Raw genomic sequence first — 20,987 nt, 5'->3', positions numbered from 1 at the left:
GTCAATTGTCAAGTCATGGGGCTAACGCAATTGGCAAAACAAATTAAGACTGCAGGTGGTCTGAATTTCTTGTTTCCCACGACATTGGTGGCAAAACGTTGATAATCCTGTGATAAATTGTATTCGCTGGTCAGTTGGCAGCCTTGAGTGCCTTGAAAGGCGCCTTATAAATAAAATGTATTCTTATTATTAGTTGTTCTTCGGGAACTCGCTGTTGAAAGTGGCTTCCTCAGGGAAGGAAAAAATATCTCAAGACAATCAGTTGATTGGAAAAATATTTTATTCCTTCAAGATGTGGAAATGTCTCACATCCAGAAAAGTTCCTCCCGTGATTTCCAGACTCTGTGCTTTTTACATTGAGTCTCTACCCTCAGCGGTCTCAAACCAAACCACTCATTGTTAAAACTCTGATCCCAGACTGCCAGTATTATCTCGGGGGAAAGATGGTCACAAACAAGACTGCTTGATGGTTAAATTTGGATGGGAGCCAGCTGAGCCAATTCTATTCTCTGTACTCGTACGTCAGCGTTTCTTGAGGGCTAAAAGTACCCACGACCTGAGGCCCACACTCAACAGAGATGCGCTTGAATAAGTGGAATATGGGTCAAATAAGAATATTCTACAATCCCCCAAATGTTTCCTCAGTCGATCAGAAGTCATGTGATATGGTCGACGGGTGGCTCACTTTCGGGTTCAGCTGCTACAAGAAGATGGCGACCCCCAACGGTTGGCTGGGGGCTCGGCACGATTGCGTCGGGGAGGGCGGCGACCTGGTCTCGGTCGCCTCATCGGGCGAGGAAGCCTTTGTGAAAAAGCAAATGGGCAACGACGACCCCTTCTGGATCGGACTCTCCAATCTGGTGAGACGGAAGCGCAAGCAGTTAATTCTCTACCGCTACGCGATTGACAAGCGGGATTGGTCTGTGCAGAAATGCGAAGAGGCTTGGTGTCGGTATGACAAGAAGCAAAAGAAGCTGACTTGGTCCGATGTCCGCGTGACGGGAAACTACTCCAACTGGGACTCCCGTCAGGTTGGAAGGTAAAAAAGTCACGTCTTGATGTCCTTTCACTGTCAGGCAAGGTTTTGGGGCCCCTTTCCAAAATGGAAAAGAGCACAGTGGAGGGGAAAAAAGACCTTTTGTCAAGTTTTCACCAGAAAGCAAGAAAAAAATACTGAAATGCTTATCACGACTTCTCCCGACAGCTCCGACGTGGATTCCTGCGCGTACGTCAACCAAGGCGTGTGGACTCAGCCAGGAAAGTGGCGGCACGGCTCGTGCAGATCCTCGTTGCCGTTCATGTGCGAGCGCCCGCTGGACGGTAAGCCTGCTCAGGAGTTGTCATGTTGATGTCGAAAGGGACATTTCACTTGTGTGGTCTTTTTGCAGACTGCCCGGAGGGCCGGCCGTGTTCCTTGAAAGACTTTGGTTACCTTCGAGTGGAGAGTGAGTTGCTGCCACGCTTGTTTTTAGCACCGTCCCGCCGTGCTTCTCTAATCCAAGTTTGTTTGTGGCTTCAGCTTCCTCCTGCGACCCTGGCGAATTCCTGTTTGACGAGTCTTGCTATCGTTTCGAGGGGGTGAAGAAGGTGCAGTGGGCCGCTGAGAGGGTTTGCAAAAGAAACAAAGGTCATCTGGCCAGCATCCTCTCAGCGGATGAAGGCAATTTCTTGGCAGGTCAGCAAGTGCAAAGAAACATCCGACAAGTGGATGCTCTTTTTGTGCTGAAGCGCTTGTTCTGCTTTCCTCAAGCTCACATGCGAGACGCAGGAAGATCTCAGCCTTTTGTGGGACTGAAGAAGAAGAAAAACATTTTCGAGTGGATTGACGGAAAATCTACAGTAAGTAAAAAATTTACTGCAGTCTAAAGAAGTTGGCATTTGCCTCTGCCCAAAGGCAAAAGATTGGAATTGAATAGAAAAATGCTTTTGAAGTAAATAAGCTGAAACATTTGGGGAACAAACTTGCCATTTCGCCTTTAGAATGATATTAAAATGAACAAGAAAACTTGAATGACGTTTAAAAAAAAAAAAAAAAAATCAGTCTTGTAGGATAAAGTGCAGAATTTGACAGAATTCCGGAGAATAAAACAGGATGACATGACGAAACTGGTCCCAGTATGCAGTTTTCACCGAAACGCTCAAAGCTGTGATTTCACCAAAAGAACGTTGAAATGCTCTAACACGGAATGGAAAAACTCATTCAACCAAGCGTAACACAAAACAGGCTCAAGTGGCGTCCGACGTGTCGTCCGCAGGACTATGTCACGCAGTTGGCTGGAAAAAAGACTACAGAACTCGAAGAGTGCTTTGCTCTGTCAGCTTCTGGACAATTTGATGAGTGGTCATGCGCTAAAGAGCAGCCATCTATCTGCAAAAAAGGTCCGCAAGTCACCGCAGCTCACTTTGCCCTTGAAAATGGCATTGCTCTCTTTTTTGATCCCCCTTGCGTTCTCGCAGCCAAGGTACAAGGGGCTCTCCCTGTTCTGCCGTCATCAACATGGGGACCAGGTGAGCATCCCACCCTGCAGCCGACATTCGGTCGGACGGTCGGTCGTCGCTTTGCCCTCAAGTCACACGGGTCTCGCTTGCAGGCTGGAGCAAAAAGTGCGGCTGGTGGATGGACAACCCGTCCAACGACTTCTGCTACCTGATCAACCACAACCGTGCCAAGACCTGGCAGGAGGCGCGAGACAACTGCGTCGGCCTCGGAGGCGACCTGCTCAGCATCACCCACTTTGATGAACAGAACTTCATACAAGGTAAACCTCCCAGAGGACTCGATAGAGGCTTGCACAGTTTATGCCCCGTGGACTCCAGAAGGAACAATGCTGTTAGACACGCACCTGTACGATGTTCAAACTTTTGGTCGTTGTTTAACTTTGATCCAAAGGTCTGTACGCTCGTCCCCTGAGCAGTCCCACTTTGTGGTTGGGCGCCAATGCCAATATCACTAACGGCATCGAGTGGATTGACGGATCGACGTCCACTTACAAAAACCTGAAAACAGGTCGGCCTATAACCCGGGGAATGTTTGTCGGCGACAAAACGGATGAGTGCTTAGCATTTGTCGTCTCCTTGCAGGCATCACCGGAGAAGGCACCGGAGGAAGCTGCCTTTCCTTGCTCACTGCCGACGGCCGCTGGGCAAAAGCCGATTGTGAGGAGAAGCGCAGCAGCTACATCTGCAAGAAAAGAGGAAGAGGCATGATTTGACATTGGTCTTATTCTTAGAGTTGTCATCAGATATGAAGTATTTAGGAAGGCCTTTTCTAAAGTCCTTTGATTCTCGGTGCCGCAGTTGACACGATTGGTAAAAAACTCACTGGAGTTTAGTTTCCACAAAATGCTGACAAGACAGTCATGCCATTACGTGCGGATAATTCTATATTTCTGCCATTCTAAATAACGGCATAATAATGGTGTCCTCAGCCATTCCTAAATCAGCATGTGAGAAAGGGTGGAGTCTTCACCGGTCCAGTTGCTACAAGAAGATAGAGACCCCCAACGGTTGGCTGGGGGCTCGGTACAACTGCTTCTGGGAGGGCGGCGACTTGGTCTCCATCGCCTCATCGGACGAGGAAGCCTTTGTGAAGAAGGAAATGGGCAAGAACCCCTTCTGGATCGGACTCTCCAATCTGGTGAGACGAAAGCGCAAGCAGTTGATTCTCTACTGGTACACGATTGACAACCAGGATTGGTCTCTGCAGAGATGCGACGAGGCTTGGTGTCGCTATGACAAGGAGCAAAAGAAGCTGACTTGGTCAGATGCTCGTGAGACGATGACCTACTCCAACTGGGCTCCAGGTCAAGTTGGAAGGTAAGAAGGTCATGTCTTGAATGTTAGGCAATCTTTGGGGCCCCTTTCCAAAATGGGAAAGAGCACATGTGACGAGGGGGGGGGGGGAAGTCTTTTGTTAAAGGAGAGCAAGAAAAGAACCTCCAATTCATCCTGTTTGTAAGATGCTTTTCACGACTTCTCCCGACAGCTCCGACGTAGAGTCCTGCGCGTACGTCAACCAGGGCTCGTGGACTGAGAGTCAGCGAGGAAAGTGGCGACAAGCCTCGTGCGGATCCTCGTTGGCGTTCATGTGCGAGCGCTCGCTGGACGGTAAGCCTGCTCAAGAGTTGTCATGTTGATGCCGAAAGGGGCATTTTAATTGTGTGGTCTTTCTGCATTTTAATTGTGTGGTCTTTCTGCAGACTGCCCAGAAGGCCGGGAGTGTTCCTTGAAAGACTTTGGTTACGATAGAGTGGAGAGTGAGTGGCTGTCACTCTGTTTTTACTCCTGCATCGTCCCGCCGTGCTTTTCCAATCCAAGTTTGTTTGTGGCTGCAGCTTCCTCCTGCGACCCCGGCAACTTCCTGTTGGACGACTCTTGCTATCATTTTGAGTGGAAACGTAGGAATTGGCAGGCCGCCGAGAACTTCTGCAAGGGACGGGATGGTTACTTGGCCAGCGTCCACTCAGAGGACGAAAACAAGTTCTTGGCTGGTGAGCACCAAGACAAACCGACAATTCTGTGATCATCCCGCAATGATCACCAGCATCTTTGCAACTAGCGCTTGTCCTGCTTTCCTCAAGCTCACGTGCGAGATGATAAGGGATATTGGCCTTTCATGGGACTCAAGAAGAACAAAGAAAACAAATTTTACTGGAGCGACGCAACGTCTGCAGTAAGCAAAACTTCTACAGCAGTCTAAAATGTTGCCATTGGGTTGGTCACAATGTTGCAAGTGCAAATAATATATTTTTAAAGGGGCTGGGCCACGAACACAAATTAACTTGCAGTTATTTGAAGACAAATAAAATTGACAAGCTTGAATAAAATAGTTATAACAAGTTTCTCTGGTCATATAAAAGTGCAGAATTTTACAGATGGACAGTCTGAGAATAAAATAGGAGCACTGTGATTTCACTGGAAGAGTAGTAGTAGTTGTTTAAAATGGAGGAGAGTAATGGGAAAAAAAAAAATCTGAATGAAGAAAATAAGTTGCAACGCCAAACTCACTCGAGTGGTATCCGCCCTGTCGTCCGCAGAACTATATCACGGTGATGGGAGAACAGTCTACAGGACGCGGTGACTGCTTTGCTCTGTCAGCTTCTGGACAATTTTATCAGTGGCCCTGCACTAAAGAACAGCCATCTGTCTGCAAAAAAGGTCCAAACGCCACCACAGCTCACTTTGCCCTTTAACCTCTCAATGTTCTCTCCCCTTGCGTTCTTGCAGCCAAAATCCGAGAAGCTCGCCATGAGCCGCAAGCAGGTGGGCATCCCATCCTGCGGCTGACACGATTGGTCATTGGCCAGTTGGCCCTCAAGTGACGCGGATCTTTCCTGCAGGCTGGAGCGAAAAATGCGACTCGTGGGAGGAGATCCCCTACAGTGACTTCTGCTACCTGATCAACCACAAGTCCCTTAAGACCTGGCAGGAGGCGCGAGACGACTGTGTCGGCCTCGGAGCTGACCTGCTCAGCATTGCTGACCACACGGAGCAGACCTACATACTGGGTAGGCATATGGGCTCGATCGGGACTGTTGGTTGAGAATCTTGTGATATTTGTAGAGGCTGGATATGCCAAAGAAAGTGATATTTTGAATGAACATTTTTGCCAGTTGTCTTTCATTGCTCAAGACAAAGAAAACGTTGTTTGTCACGTCACCTGCAGTTGGTTACCAGACCGCAAGTGGTTGTCTGTCTTCACATTTTTTGCATCTGACTGGAAAAGAACAGCTATACTATAGCAGGGGTGTCAAACTCCTTTTTTTTTTTTTTGCGGGCCGCATTGTAGTCCTAGCTTCTTTCGGAGGGCCATTATGACTGTCAACCCAAATAAATGTATGAGCACCTCATATTACATACAGTAAAAGCTACAAAACAAACTGACAAATAACTCGTCTTCAAATCAGACGAGTAAAAACTTGTCAAATATTTAAAAAGATATATATATTATTAAAAGTGAAGACAATTTGCAATTCTAGTAATGAGACACGAATTTGATGCACAATTTGTCTTCGCGGGCCACATAAAGTGATGTGGCGGGCCGTATCTGGCACCCGGGCCTTGAGTTTGACACCTGTGCGCGATGGGGAGTGACAGATCCTGCTTTTAAAAGGCCGCCAAACGAAAAATTCAACAGTATACAAAAGAAACTCGTCATTCACTTCACTGGTTCTTTTATCTCAAGATATTTTAGGGTGCATTACCTGACATGTTTTGCCTTCGATGAAGGCAGAAGTACAAGACGAAACATGCAAACTAAAATATCTTGTTTGAGATAAGAGAACCAGTGAAGTGAGTGACAAGTGAAAACAAAATGAACTCGTCATTATTGAGAAGGATTCGTCAAAAAACGTTGTTTCATTGAAGATTCTGTTCCTTCAATCGATGGAAACAACAGACACAGTAAAGCGCTAAGCTTGAGATGACACAAAAATAATAAGCTGTATTTATTTGTCGTATTGCGTGTCTAGGATGCACTCATCGTCGTAGCATTAGCATCGGTCTTTTAGCGCTGTGCCCTCTGTTGTCACTTCTTGTGGATGTATTTTGAGTAGTTGTATCAGTTAATTGCATGTTTTATTCTTGGGGAACACAAGAATGTGTTAAATGCGTTTAACTTCTCGCTAATACTAACATTAGCTTACTTCTTAACTTGACTGCGTTCATGAATATTGTGAGGGGATTTATTCTGTTACGTGTTATGTATGGTTGGAAGGACAAGTCTTATGCTGTCGACATCTTTTAATCAAGCTAAAGGTTTGCAGCGCAGGGAGACGGTACCTCCGCTAAAAACTAAAAAATACGTCCGGCCTGGAGGGGGCGGGGTGTGAGGTATCTCATTTGCGTTTAAAGAGACCGCAACAAAATGGCTTGCTCTGAGACGCGACTCAGAACAGGGATAAAAGAGGAGCTTGTGATGCTCTGACGACGAGAAATTCAGACAAAAGATTTGCTGTTCCACTTTATGTTGACCACAACGGAATGAGTAGAATGTCAAATGGATTTATAACCATGATACGTTTAAGCTTAAAGACATTCACTGGTGTCATCTTATTCATGTTTGATCCAAAGGTCTGGCCTTCACTTTTAAAAATGCTTCTTCTTGGTGGTTGGCCACCAACACCACAATCACTCAAGAGGGTTGCAAGTGGACTGACGGGTCTCCCTTTCGTTACACCCACTGGACCACAGGTGGGTCCAAACGGCGTCCAATATTAGTTGCTAATTGTCTGGAGCAATGGAGACGAGCGCTTAGCATCTGCCATCTGCTTACAGAAAGCCCGAGTGACTCCTCTGATGAAAGCTGCCTTTCCTTTCACACTAAACGTGAACTGGGAAATTGGAAATTTGAAAACTGCCAGAAGAAGAGAAACTACATGTGCAAGAAAAGAGCCAAAGGTAAGATGTGACTCATGGCCAATTCAGGTCGATGCCCATCTTTGGCTTTTGCCTCGCAGGACAGAAACCGGAACTTCCACGCCATGACAGTAAGTCAGTCTCCCCGAATCCTGAATGTTGACGTCAAAAGATGCGAGACGGAAAAAAGACACCACAGTGCGCTCGCAGGTTTTCGGGAGATCCTTGTGTGCAACCAGCAGAAGCACGTCGACCTCTTTTGTCAGAGTGAGGGTCAAAACGTCATCCGCATCCAGTCGGCCTTCTACGGACGGAGGAGCGGCAGCCTTTGTACAACTCAGAACACAACAAAGGGTAAGACAGGACATAAGCGACGTCGTGTTGCATTTTGATCCGGCGATTCAATCGTTGCAACCAAATAAGCTTCCACGCGGCCTTGGGACTTGCAGAGACTTGCGTGGTGCGAGGAGCCCTCCCTCACTACAGGCAGAAATGTGACAACCGTCAATATTGTCTGGCTGACCCTTTGGAGGGCGTCCGGGAGACCTGCCCTGCAGTCTCCAAATACCTGCACATGGTCTACAGCTGTGAACGGAAAGGTGGGCTTCACATCTCTGTTGTCTAATGCGGTATCTCCCGACTAGAGTTGGGGTATGACGGCACATTGAATGGTCTTTTCTGCTACGGACGTTGATGCGATGGCTAAAAGGTTCAGGGGACCACTCGCCATACAAGCTTGGCGACCATTGGCCGAGTGAATCGACGGCGCCTAACAATGCCCAGAACAATACAACACAAGGATTCAGTTATCAGGGATCCGTTGCAACATGATTCTGGGTTGTCCTCAGTGTGTCTTGACAGTTTGGTCGAGGCAGACAAGCGCATCGCCAACTCAGCGTTTGAAGCCTCCTCCTCTATGAGCGACACCAGCCCAGAGAAAGCTCAATTGAGCAAGAATTCTTGCTGGAGACCGTCACAAGATCGTACGTAGACAACCAAAGTTACTTCGGCGCTGGCAGTTTGGTGTCCTGAGCGAACTTGTGTCCTGCAGCCTCCACCAGCTGGATCCAGGTGAACCTCGGTCACGTGAGAAAGGTGACCGGGATCGTCACCCAGGGCTGTCCTCGTACTGACCAAAGGTCCTGGGTCATCGACTTTGAGATGAAGATTAGTTTTGATGGCAAAAGCTGGACTGAACACCCGTTCGAAAAGGTGAGCGGCCAGCCAGTCGACCTGACGCCGACCGGGCTGCCCAAACTTGCTATTACAAATGAGAGTGCTGTTTCTAGTTTACCGGAGGGGGGGAGCACCGGTTTGGCTCTGCGTTTTCCGCTCAGTACGTCCGCATCCTGCCGCTGGAGGACAGCGTTGACTTCGGCCTCAGCTTTGACCTCTTGGGATGCGCACGTGACGGTAAGAGAGTCTCTCCCTCTGCTGCCGGGAAAAACATACAACCCATCTTTTGATATCACCTTTTGTCTGACAGATGCGATGACCTGTGACAGCACGTTCAACAGCCTCCACTTGACCAAGGCAATGACGTGAGTCACACTTGCCCTGGTGTTTCCACCACGGTGGGCGCCTGTCGTCAATTTGCTTGTCCTTGCCTTCTGCAGGTTCCACTGCCCACCCAAGTGCGCAAACTCCAAACACAATGTCACAGGAACCTTGGTCTACAGTAAAGTACGTGAATGCTGACCCTTGGACTGGAGAGGCACTGGCTCTTGGCAAAAATAAACATTTCAAAGATGAACCTACATTTCAATTGGGATTTTCAAATTACTTCCATTTGAAAGATTATTTCATTTCCACACACCACTCAGGAAATCAAATCCTCCCTATCGTGACCTATCAGTTGAGTTCTTGACTTGATGTGAGTGCAGGACTCAAGCGTGTGCGCGGCCGCTATTCACGCCGGCGTCATTCGTAACGACATCGGAGGAGACTGTATTGTGATGAAAGCCGTGGCAAAGAAGGGCTTTGCTGGCTCCACCCAGAACGGGATCACCTCCCTCAAGTGAGTGGCCAACATTTATGGCAAAGTACCAATAAGAGGCCCAGCTCATTGTCACATGTACGACCTGCAGGAACGCCGACTCGACGGATCAGGCCTTCACATTTGCAGACGGAGGTGAGTTCACGGAGCATTTTTTCATGTTAAGTGCTCAACTCCTGCTAACCCCGCACGGGATCTCACCTGCAGAGCCAAGATGCTTGGGAGAGTCCTGGGAGGAGTTTGCAGGCTTCTGCTACAAAGCTTTTGAGGACAAGAAGGAGTGGGCCGCTGCTCAAGCTGACTGCAAGAAATTGGGTGCCGATCTGGTGTCCATCCTTTCCAAGGTGGAGCAGACGTGGGTGAAAATTGCTTCTGCCCTCGGTGCGCAAACCGTCTTTGTAGAACTACTATCCCCTGAACGCTGGATGAGAGATCTGCTCGCCTTTGTCCTCTGCAGACACCAGCTATATGTGGACCGGACTGCATGACCAGAGAGTCCTCGGCATGTTTGAGTGGTCGGACCGCCACGAGGTGACCTTCACCGACTGGGCCCCGGAGGAACCCAAACATCTGAAAAAGGACTGTGTAGCGATGTCACAAAAGGTGCGTGGCCAATTCACAGTTTGCAAGAACATCTGCACGATCCACTGAAATCCTTCTTGCTCATCTTTCAGGCTGGAAAATGGAAGCAGATGAGCTGCAAGATACCCAACAGCTTCATGTGCAAGATGCCCAAAGCGCATTATGCAATCACCTCAGAGAAGGCAGAAGAGAGCCATTCTGGTGACAGCGTACTCTTGCACAGAAGCAAGCTCGCCAAGTCAGCGAATGTAGTGAGTTGATTTTTTTTCTCTCTCTCTGCATCCCACGTTTCTGGACAGGTACAAAAGACAGTTGTAATGATTTCCACACAATCTCATTTCAGTGTCAGATCTTAGCATTCGCATGCAATTTCTATTCAAGATGTTTTGATGACCAGTTATGTTTTGATTACATGTTTTCAGGTTGCTGGATCAGCGGTCGAGCTGAAGGGAGGTCTCCGTGTGAACAACGTCATCACCATCACAGGGAGAGCAAATAAACTGGCAGATTGGTACGAGGACCCCCACCCACTCCCACACGGGCACAAGAATGCTAATACCACAAACACACTGTTGTACATCTGTGTTGCAGGTTTAAAATCAACCTGTTTGTGCCTGACGACGAAACCGACAACGTGGTCGCGCTGCTCCTCAAGTTGAACTTTGTAACCAAGAAGATTTGGTTGTACTCCAGAGTGAACACAACTTGGAACGAAAGAGAGGAGCATCCCACGCAAAGCTCTGGACGCGGACAAGAAGTCAAGGTGACGTGAATCACACTGTATTTTTGCACACACTCTCACTTACAGTTTTAGGGTTTCCAAACTTTGGTGTGAAATGTTCCTTACCTTTGATTGGTGCCGGTTAGTTAATTCTATCTAATTGTCGATTTGTTGTTTGTTCATATGCGCAAGGCGTATCCATACGACTGTCTGTCAAAACCCATTCCATCTTGTAGAACCTCCCTAAACATGCGTCAATCTTAAAAAATATTTGAGTGTTTCCAATGGGAAGCGGACATTTACTGGTTGAAGAGCACCTAGCCGCTAATAAAGGTTGTAGTGATTTTATTTTTCAAACTACAAAAAGTATGGAATGGAAATGTTAGTCAAAAGGAAGTGCTCAAACCATCCCACCCTTTGTGATGCTACTCAGAAATGTCCACAATAGGATGAATTTTCTTCCAATCGCTAGCGAAACTGGAAGGCTTGCTCGCCAAAAAAAGTCACAAGTCCCAAAAATGTCAACGTGAACGTCACATCTCCCGCCTTTACTCGCTGCCATGCCGTTCACACTCATTACGTGCATGGTGTCCTTGTTGCTCAGGTTGTCATCAAGTGCGCCGACGATCGTTTCCAGATCACAATCAACGGCCTCGACGAGGTGACTTACAAATACAGAGAGGCCAATCTACAAAGCATCACGCAGATGATCGTGTGGGGTCACGTGTCCATCAAGGACATCAAGCAAAGCTCAGCTTAGACCAGTCTGCGCTAAAATGTGAGGACAGACGTCGTCAAAGTGTTCAAATTGTTTTTGGCACAGCCTTTTCCACCAGCCACAGATTGTTTATGGGATAATTGTACAAAAGTACCCACTTTATAGTTTGTTAATCTTAGTCTAATGGGCTATTAGAAAAAGCCAGACTTGCATATTTTTTTTTTTCTTTTTGATTGCCTTTGTGCATCCGGGTTTTGTGTCTATTGCATTGAACTGCGCAGTTTTCCTGGCCCGATCAAGAGACCCTTTTGACTGATTGGATGATGAGTAATGAGAAGAGAATGCAGTTTCTGGAGAAATTTCGTGTGAAGGCAAAGAAGCTGGATGGAAACTTGGGATTGGGGAATGCTAGCAAATGATGTGAAAAGGCGAGAAATAACGACAAGCGAGAAAAATGTTAAGCGAGAAAAAATTGGGAATGCGAGAACGGTCAACGAGAAAAAAGTACGATAAGCGAGGGAAAAACAGCGAGACTGAGAAAAACATGAGCGAGCGGTAAGCGAGAAAAACAGGAAGCGAGAACAACTAAGCAGAGTTAAGCGAAAATGATGGTAAGCGAGAAAAACAATAGGCAAGAAAAATGGTACGTGATAAAAGCGGTACATGAGAAAAAAGCGAGGAAAAGCGGTAGGCGAGAGAAAAAACGATGAGAAAAAAATGAAGTGAGAAAAAGGTATGAAGGTAAAACTATGCTAGAAAAAAGTGGTAAGCAATAAAAAACAATAGGCAAGAAAAACAGTAAGTGAAAACTCGTAAGAGAAAAAACTAAGCAGGAAACAAAGGAAGACGAGAAAAAACATTATGTGAAAGATACGGTAAGCAAGCTGAGAGTGGTGCTCACTCTAACTTATTTTTGCAAGAACCACACGGGAGACAGTATGCCCTTTTAAACACCTGCAGGTGGAGAGTCATTCGTTGCTGTGCGCACAGCGATGATCGAATGAGGTCTGACTCAGGCCCCTTGCAAGAGCATTTTTGAGAGAAACAGGGTGGGGGTGAGAGTGGACAGGATGGGGTTGAAGCCCCTGGCCTGCAGGGGGTCTTTTACGACGTGTAAATAAAACAACTTTGATTGCTTCCTCGATCAAGATAATCTGTAAACCCTAACACAAAACAGTAAGTGTAAAAAAAAAAAAACGGTGAGAAAAAACGAAGCAAAAAAGACGTAGGTGAGAAAACATGTAAGCCCGCACAAAGCGACCAAAAAAACGGGAAGCAGGGAAATACTCAGCAAAAACGTAAGTGACAAAAACGGTAAGCGAGGAAAGAACAATTTTCTCAACGGATCTACACGATTCAAAAAAATTATACTTCTGACGGACAAAAACACAGAAATCCGCAGAAAATTCTCATCCCTGTATAGACGTCTACGGGATACAGTTTTTAGAAGTCTTTGTGAAAGTTTTTTTAGACGTTATTTTGCATCTATAGCAGTGGTCCCCAACCTTTTTTGCGCCACGGACCGGTTACAGAAATAGTTGCACGGACTGGCCTTTATATAAATACATTTATATAAATAAATAATACATTCATGATAAATATAAAAATACGATACGACTGGCATAAAAACAAGTATAAACGACATAAAAATACAACTGAATTAGTGGGAGGGCTGAGCTTGTTACTCAGAAACTAGCCAGTCCCAATCCAGAGAGACAATGACACCCAAAGTGGTTAAGGTTTGTCTTTTAATACAGGATGCTTGGTCTCCATGTGCCGAAGCAGTTTTGAAGGTTTCATTGCTTCGTTAGCTAGCCTGTTATTATGCAGAGTGGGCTTGGCACGTCAGTCACCTGTGGCGATAAATCCATATTTTTAAGTAGGACTCCAGAAATTTTCTTTTAAATGCAGCTTCTTTCGTAGAAGTCGTGGGTTCTTCTTCTTCCGTCTCCTCATTGGGCTTTTTTTTCCCTTTCCAAAGAAGCTTTCCAAACATATCTGTTACTTGCTCATATTTGCTTGCTTCGCGGGAACATGATCGAGACGAGCGTCTTGACCTGAACCGACGGATTAATTGGGAGAGAATCGCCAATTTTTATTATATTTTTCAAAATTCTGACTCATTTTTGCTAGCTTTGCGGGCTCGACTGGGGAAACATGTCACGTGACCCGGACGAGCGTCTTGACCTGAATTAATCAATAGTCGATAAAGGGTTTTTTTTTTTTTTTTCCTGTGCGGCTTGGCGGCCCGGTACCAAGTGACCCACGGACCGATACCTGTCTGCGGCCCGGTGGTTGGGGGCCCCTGATCTATAGCATAGACGTCTATGGGATAGATGTCTAAAAAACTTTCCCTTTTAGACCTTTTCAGCCGAATTTTAGCCAAGACGTCTAGGTAGACGACAAAATGCTCACAGGGCAGTATCTCTGATTAGTTTGACAGCACAGTGGATTGACGATAAATTTACCCCACAAAGAGTCGTTTTACATGCAAGAAAAAAACCTTTCACTTACATTTTCCAAGTAGGCATTGGTGTAGCTAACAGAAAAGTTTGAACAAACAAGGTTATGCTGTTCTCACAGTTAAGTTAGTCTTTTTTTTTCCGTATTTTTTTGCTGGTAAACTTCAAAGAATTTATTTATGTAGAAGAGGTTCTTATTTTATAGTAATGGTAAAGTGAGATGTAGACTGTTACTGTCATTCACTGTCAACTAACATTTGCTTGTTGTTGCATTGAAAAATAAAAATGACATTTAAGTTTGGTGGAATTATATTTTTTGTGTTTTTCAGTATTCTGTGTCAACAAGTAGTGTAATCAAAATACTTGTATTGGTTTTTAAAAAAGTGATATCGGTGCATCCAATTTTCGTATTTCATTCCATGTATTTAAAGCGGTTTTGCGTCGTAAAGGCGTTCTAAGATTCTTAACATGCACGAGAACTAGTTGGTGCCCGCGGTGGCAGAATACACAGCGAGAGAGAGACTGTGGACCGAGGAAGACGGCGTGACCCACTCACATGATATACGCCATTTTGGAATGTTGCGTTGTCTCTCTCTTCCAAAGCCCCTTCTAGTGTGCAAGGCAACCAAAGGAATAAAGCAAAGGAAAATTCAATTCACATCACTGCCTCAAAATGGATTGACATCGTAAGCCGAAGGTAAAGATAAATATTTTTTGAGATGGAACTGTATGCTAAGGTATGAGAACCACTAATCTTGCGAATGGAGCAATTCAGAATTGGCCCCAAGGAAAAAATTCTGCAATACTTGAAGGGCTGTTCTGTTATCAGACGCCTTGTTTTCTTCTTTGAGATTGGGTGCTTGGGTGACCTCCAGCTCATCTACTAAAACTGCTCACTTTTCTTGGCAAGCTCCAGTTCATATTCCATAAAGTGCAGAAAAAGAAATGGGAAGTAGTTTGGAAGTTGTGAAATTGCAAGAAGTACGCAACAGACTGCGCACCCTTTGGAAATATTGCATTTCGGCATAAATTGGTCATATAATGTGATCTGATTTTCATCTAATGGACACCATTTTCTTGAAGCAATACCACACAATTATGTTGACATGTTTTTTTGTTTTCTGGAAGTCAGTTTTTCTTCACCTCACAATGCACTTGCCACACAAAGGGGGAGTAGCAGCAGTGCTAATCTGCCATACATGAACATCAAAACTTGACCCTTGTCACCGTTTCCACCTTCATCTTTTCTTCTTCTTAGGCCTTTTCATTCTTTTCGGAACATAGGCCAGAGTTTCCTCCCTCGTCTGTCTTTTGCCATTTTCTCCAGCTTTTTCCACGACAGTCCCATCTTCTTGATATCCAGCTCTGTGCTCCTTCTCCAGTTGTTTTTGGGTCTCCCTCTGCTTCTTTTGCCTTGTGGGTTCCATGTTGACGCCTGTTTGGTTATAGCCGTGTTGTTTTTTCTCAGGGTATGTCCTATCCAGCTCCACTTCCTCCTCATAATCTGTATCTCTAGTGTTTCGTGTTTGGTGCGGTCCCATAGGCTGGTGTTGCTGATGCGGTTGGGCCAGAAGATCCTGAGGATGCGTCTTAGGCAGTGATTTGTGAAGGTTTGCAGTTTAGCAGTGATGTGTTTGGTGGTCCTCCATGTTTCTGATCCATATCACAGCACTGTTTTGACGTTGGAGTTGTACATTTTGAGTTTAGTATTGAGTGAAATGTTTTTGGTTTTCCAGATCTTATCTAATATGTTGAATGCTGTTCCCTATTCTTGATTTCACATCTTCCTCCGTTCCACCGTCCACTGCAATTACACTTTCTAGGTATTTGAATTTGTCTACCTCATCCAGTGGGCAGCCGCTGAGGTTAATGGGATTTGTGTTTTTGTTGTTTACTCACATTACTTTGGTTTTTGCTCCATTTATTTTTAGTCCCAGTCCTGCTGCTGTTTTTTCGAGGAGTTGAGTTTTCTCCTGTATCTCTTGGTGGCTATGAGAATAGAGCAATATCAAAGTCCATCGGCCACCTGGCGCGTGTGCACGGCCTCCCGGTGGTCCCGGGCGGCGTGCGTGAGTGCTCCGGCCGCCGGAAGTCGAATGAGGCTCCGCGATCTGATCCGCGGTGCTTATAAAGTGCCGATCCACTCGGCTGGAGCTATTTTCGGCCACCCGGCGCGTGTGCACGGCCTCCCGGTGGTCCCGGCCGGCGCACGTGAGTGCGTTGGCCGCCAGAAGTCGAATAAGGTTCCGCGATCTCATCCGCGGTGCTTATACAGTGCCGATCCGCTCGGCTGGAGCTATTTTCGCCCACCCGGCGCGAGCGCACGGCCTCCCGGTGGTCCCGGGCGGCCTGCGTGAGTGCGCCTGTAAGGGATCGGACAGTACAGCCAAGTGCGTAGCGACAGACTTTATTGTGGAAGGGGACGATGGGAACAGCTGGCGCTGGAGCGGCAATCGGGCCGGAGAGGACAAACGATTCTGCGGGATTTCAAATAGTCAAGCGAGTCAGTATCTCAGGGACTGATGAGCGAAGCAGCTTCAAGGGACAGACTGACACTCAGGTCTGCGCTGGCGGCGCTGATATAGCGCTGTCCATGAGCCCGTGGCAGGTGACGGCGATTCCACTGACAGGTGGGCGTGGTCCTGTCGTAGGTGGTGCCAGCACGTGACAGAACCCCCCCCCCCCCCCCCCCCACAAGGGACGGCTCCCGACGTCCCCAGGAACCAAAAAACAAAAACAAAAAAAAAAAAAGGCAATTCCCCGGGCGACCAAGTGGGGGGGGTCAGTACACCGCCGAAACGTCCGACACCCTGCCAGACACAGGATCGACGGACGCGGGAGCAGAAGACCCCGGCACCGGCGGACTGGACCTCCACGGACCCTCACCCCGGGTCCCCTCCCTCCTCGGGCGCCCGCGCCTAGGACCCTGTTGATCCGGATGACAACGGTGGAACTCCGTGATGAGCGAACGGTCGAGTATCCAGCGGCTCGGAACCCAGGAGCGGTGCGTGTCGTCATAACCCTCCCAATCCACGAGGTATTGGAGGCCACAACCGCGCCGCCGCGATCGGAGCAAGGAGCGGACAGCGTAAGCCGGACCCCCATCGACGAGTTGGGGCGGCGGCGGCGGAACGGGCGCCGGCGCCAACGCGCTCTCATGGATGGGCCACACACGGGACACGTGGAACGTAGGGTGAACCTTCATGGACTCTGGAAGGAGAAGACGGACTGCGGACAGGCCGATCACCTTCTGAATAGGGAACGGTCCAACAAAGCGGGGCGCCAGTTTGCGGGATCCCGCGTCGAGAGCCACACACGCTGCCCCACTCCGTACTCCGGAGCCGGCGTCCGGTGCTTGTTCGCCTGGCGGGCGTAGCCTGAAACAGAGCGGAGAAGAGTGACCCGGGCCCTCGCCCAGGCACGATGACAACGGCGGACACAAGCCTGGGCCGACGGGCACGCCGCACCACGCTCCTGGTGGGCGAACAAGGGTGGCTGGTACCCGAAGACGCAGTGGAAAGGCGAAAGTCCCGTGGCCGAGCTGGGGAGGGAATTGTGAGCATACTCTACCCAGGGAAGCTGTTGGACCCACCCACGCTGGTCCACGGCGGCCATGCATCGGCGAGACCTGCCCAGTTCCTGGTTCAGGCGCTCCGCTTGACCATTGGACTGAGGGTGAAACCCCGAGGAGAGGCTGGCCGTGGCGCCGAGGAGTCTGCAGAACTCCGCCCAGAAGGCGGAAGCGAATCGTGGACCTCGGTCTGACACGATGTCTTGTGGGAGACCGTGGTGACAAAACACCTCCCGCACCATGATGGACGCAGTCTGCTTCGCAGATGGGAGCTTAGGCAGAGGGATGAAATGCGTCATCTTGCTGAAACGGCCCACCACCGTGAGGACCACCGTGTTTTCCTCCGAGGGGGGGAGGCCCGTCACAAAGTCGATTGACAGGTGAGACCAGGGACGCTGGGGGACCGGCAAGGGTTGAAGCAGCCCGGCAGGAGGACGAATAGACGTCTTACAGCGGTTACAAATTGAGCAGGCTCTGACGTAATCGCTGGTGTCCACCTGCCAGGTAGGCCACCAGAAACGCTGTGCCACCACGTACCTCGTGCGTGCAGCTCGGGGATGACAGGCCAGGCGTGAATCGTGCGCCCATTGCAGGACGGACGACCGCAGGCCTTCAGGGACGAACAGGCGACCCTACGGGCAGTTGCTGGGGCCGGGTTGATCGCGTGATGCGGCTTCCACTTGGCGTTCAATCTCCCATGAAAGAGCCGCCACCCGAACTGAGCTCGGGAGGATAGTGGGAGGTGGACCCTGTCCCTCCTCCCCACCAGGAAACAAACGCGACAGGGCGTCCGCCTTCGCGTTACGGGAACCCGGTCTGTAGGAAAGAGAGAACTCAAACCCGTCAAAGAACAGAGCCCACCGTGCTTGTCTCGTGTTCAGTTTCTTGGCCGATCTCAGATACTCCAAGTTGCGGTGGTCGGTCCAGACAATGAACGGAGTGGTGGTGCCCTCCAGCCAATGCCGCCACTCCTCCAAAGCCAACTTGATGGCGAGGAGCTCCCGATTACTGATGTCATAGTTCCGTTCTGAGGCTGACAAACGGTGAGAAAAGAAGGCGCACGGGTGGAGACGATCGTCTTGGCGGCTACGTTGAGACAACACCGCCCCGACACCCACGTTCGAGGCGTCCACTTCGACCACAAACTGTCTGTCGGGATCGGGAACTCTGAGGATGGGAGCGGATGTGAACCTCCTCTTAAGCTCCTGAAATGCCTGTTCTGCCCGTTCTGTCCATTTGTACAGGGAGGCGGGGCTGGCAAGGGCGGTGAGGGGCGCGGCCGCCGTGCTGTATCCACGGATAAAACAGCAATAAAAGTTCGCGAATCCTAAGAATTGTTGCAGCCGCTTGCGTGTCTCGGGAACAGGCCATGACGTGACCGCTTCCACCTTCCCAGGGTCCATTTCGATGGATCCCTCACGCACCACGTAGCCGAGGAATTTGACAGAGGAGGCGTGGAACTCGCACTTCTCTGCCTTCACGTAGAGCGAATTCTCCAGGAGGCGTCGCAGCACCGCCCGAACATGCTTGATGTGCTCAGGGAGCGAGCGGGAGAAGATGAGGATGTCGTCCAAATAAACGAACACGAATTTGTCCAGCATGTCTCGTAACACGTCGTTTATCAGGGACTGGAAAACCGCTGGGGCGTTGGTGAGCCCAAACGGAACCACCAAGTACTCGTAGTGTCCGCTCGGGGTGTTGAAAGCCGTCTTCCACTCGTCTCCCTCCCGAATGCGGATCAGGTGGTAGGCGTTGCGAAGATACAGCTTTGTGAAGATGGTGGCACCCTGAAGGCTCTCGAAGACGGAAGAAAGAAGAGGCAGCGGGTATCGGTTCTTTACAGTGATCTCGTTTATTCCCCGGTAGTCGATACACGGGCGGAGCGTGCCCTCCTTCTTCTTCATGAAGAAAAACCCCGCTCCCGCAGGTGAAGAGGACGGCCGTATGATACCGGCTGCCAGGGACTCCCGGATGTATTCCTCCATAGCCCGGCGCTCAGGAGCGGACAGGGAGTAGACGCGTCCCTTGGGAGGGAAGGTGCCGGGCAACAGGTCGATGGCGCAATCGTAGGACCGGTGTGGAGGAAGAGAAGCGGCCCTGGCCTTACTAAAAGCCTCCTTGAGTTCGTGATAAAATGCTGGGACATTGGAGATGTCGGGACTGTACCTGGGCGGGACTCTGCCGAGTGGGCTGGTGGCCGCCTTCAGGCACACTCGATGGCAGCGTTCGCTCCACTGCCGAACAACCCCCACCTCCCAGTCCAGCACCGGGTTGTGCTGCCGCAACCAAGGGTGCCCCAGTATGAGCTACTGTCCAGGGAGGGAAAGAAGAAAAAACTGGATGGTCTCGTGGTGATTGCCGGAGAGCAGTAACTGGTGAGCGCACCTGCCGCCGGAAGTCGAATGAAGCTTCGCAATCTCATCCGCGGTGCTCATAAAGTGCCGATCCGCTCGGCTGGAGCTATTTTCGGCCTCCCGGTGGTCCCGGGTGGCGTGCGTGAGTGCATCGGCCGCCGGAAGTCAAATAAGGCTCCGCGATCTCATCCGCGGTGCTTATAAAGTGCCGATCCGCTCGGCTGGAGCTATTTTCGGCTGCCCGGCGCAAGCGCACCACCTCCCGGTTGTCCCGGGCGGCGTGCGTGAGTGCACCGGCTGCAGGAAGTCGAATAAGGCTCCGCAATCTCATCTGCAGTGCTTATAAAATGCCGATTCGCTCGGCTGGAGCTATTTTCGGCCACCTGGCGTGTGCGCACGGCCTCCCAGTTGTCCCCGGGCGGCGCGCGTGAGTGCACCGGCTGCCGGAAGTCGAATAAGGCTCCGCGATCTGATCCGCGGTGCTAATAAAGTGCCGATCCGCTCGGCTGGAGCTATTTTCGGCCACCTGGCGCGTGTGCACGGCCTCCCGAAGGTCCCAGGTGGCGTGTGTGAGTGCGCCGGCCTCCGGAAGTCGCATAAGGCTCCGCGATCTCATCCGCGGTGTTTATAAAGTGCCGATCCGCTCGGCTGGAGGTATTTTCGGCCACCCGGCACATGCGCACGGCCTCCCGGGCGGTTTGCGTGAGTGAGCCGGCCGCCGGAAGTCGAATGAGTCTCCGCGATCTCATCTGCAGTGCTTATAAAGTTCTGATCCGCTCGGCTGGAGCTATTTTCGGCCACCTGGCGTGTGCACACGGCCTCCCGATTGTCCCGGGCGCGTGCGCACTCACGCACGCCGGCCGGGACCACCGGGAGGCCGTGGACACGTGCCGGGTGGCCGAAAATAGCTCCAGCCGAGCGGATAGGCAGTCTATAAGCACCGCGGATGAGATCGCTGAGCCTTATTCGACTTCCAGCGGCCGGTGCACTCACGCGCGCCGCCCAGCACCACCGGGAAGCCGTGCGCTCGCGCCGAGTGGCCGAAAATAGCTCCAGCCGAGCGGATCGGCACTTCATAAGCACCGCGGATGAGATTGCGGAGCCTCATTCGACTTCCGGCGGCCGTTAAACTCACGCACGCCGCCCGGGACCACCGGGAGGCCGTGCATGTTAGAGATTTGCTCACTCAAACAATATTTTGCAAGAACCACACGGGAGACAAGCAAG

General features: G+C 49.7%; 1 protein-coding gene across 1 annotated transcript in view; it reads left to right on the top strand.

Annotated features, from left to right (window-relative positions):
- LOC148398724 (uncharacterized) overlaps window positions 1-14,147 on the top strand; it is a 117,875-nt gene extending 103,728 nt beyond the window's left edge. The window contains exons 57-94 of the mRNA XM_088372475.1: window positions 646-860; window positions 930-1,039; window positions 1,205-1,320; window positions 1,389-1,445; window positions 1,520-1,675; window positions 1,751-1,839; window positions 2,256-2,379; window positions 2,458-2,508; window positions 2,592-2,759; window positions 2,891-3,007; window positions 3,082-3,201; window positions 3,429-3,637; window positions 3,707-3,816; window positions 3,986-4,107; window positions 4,200-4,256; window positions 4,335-4,490; window positions 4,581-4,672; window positions 5,037-5,157; window positions 5,227-5,262; window positions 5,340-5,507; window positions 7,072-7,191; window positions 7,276-7,398; window positions 7,458-7,487; window positions 7,567-7,710; window positions 7,806-7,955; window positions 8,205-8,339; window positions 8,408-8,568; window positions 8,646-8,769; window positions 8,843-8,897; window positions 8,973-9,039; window positions 9,240-9,373; window positions 9,444-9,487; window positions 9,560-9,733; window positions 9,810-9,955; window positions 10,027-10,185; window positions 10,357-10,445; window positions 10,526-10,697; window positions 11,260-14,147. Coding sequence (XP_088228601.1) covers window positions 646-860; window positions 930-1,039; window positions 1,205-1,320; window positions 1,389-1,445; window positions 1,520-1,675; window positions 1,751-1,839; window positions 2,256-2,379; window positions 2,458-2,508; window positions 2,592-2,759; window positions 2,891-3,007; window positions 3,082-3,201; window positions 3,429-3,637; window positions 3,707-3,816; window positions 3,986-4,107; window positions 4,200-4,256; window positions 4,335-4,490; window positions 4,581-4,672; window positions 5,037-5,157; window positions 5,227-5,262; window positions 5,340-5,507; window positions 7,072-7,191; window positions 7,276-7,398; window positions 7,458-7,487; window positions 7,567-7,710; window positions 7,806-7,955; window positions 8,205-8,339; window positions 8,408-8,568; window positions 8,646-8,769; window positions 8,843-8,897; window positions 8,973-9,039; window positions 9,240-9,373; window positions 9,444-9,487; window positions 9,560-9,733; window positions 9,810-9,955; window positions 10,027-10,185; window positions 10,357-10,445; window positions 10,526-10,697; window positions 11,260-11,415 — 4,577 coding nt within the window. The 3' untranslated portion in view covers window positions 11,416-14,147. The remainder of the gene's footprint in view (window positions 1-645; window positions 861-929; window positions 1,040-1,204; window positions 1,321-1,388; window positions 1,446-1,519; window positions 1,676-1,750; window positions 1,840-2,255; window positions 2,380-2,457; window positions 2,509-2,591; window positions 2,760-2,890; window positions 3,008-3,081; window positions 3,202-3,428; window positions 3,638-3,706; window positions 3,817-3,985; window positions 4,108-4,199; window positions 4,257-4,334; window positions 4,491-4,580; window positions 4,673-5,036; window positions 5,158-5,226; window positions 5,263-5,339; window positions 5,508-7,071; window positions 7,192-7,275; window positions 7,399-7,457; window positions 7,488-7,566; window positions 7,711-7,805; window positions 7,956-8,204; window positions 8,340-8,407; window positions 8,569-8,645; window positions 8,770-8,842; window positions 8,898-8,972; window positions 9,040-9,239; window positions 9,374-9,443; window positions 9,488-9,559; window positions 9,734-9,809; window positions 9,956-10,026; window positions 10,186-10,356; window positions 10,446-10,525; window positions 10,698-11,259) is intronic.
- Window positions 14,148-20,987: the final 6,840 nt, after the last annotated feature.

This window comes from Syngnathus floridae, chromosome 4 (genome assembly GCF_059516105.1).
Source record: "Syngnathus floridae isolate MCC-2025c chromosome 4, RoL_Sflo_1.0, whole genome shotgun sequence".
NCBI classification, from domain to species: domain Eukaryota; kingdom Metazoa; phylum Chordata; class Actinopteri; order Syngnathiformes; family Syngnathidae; genus Syngnathus; species Syngnathus floridae.
Note: the sequence above shows the minus strand (reverse complement) of the source record. Positions and strands in the feature narration are given on the sequence as shown.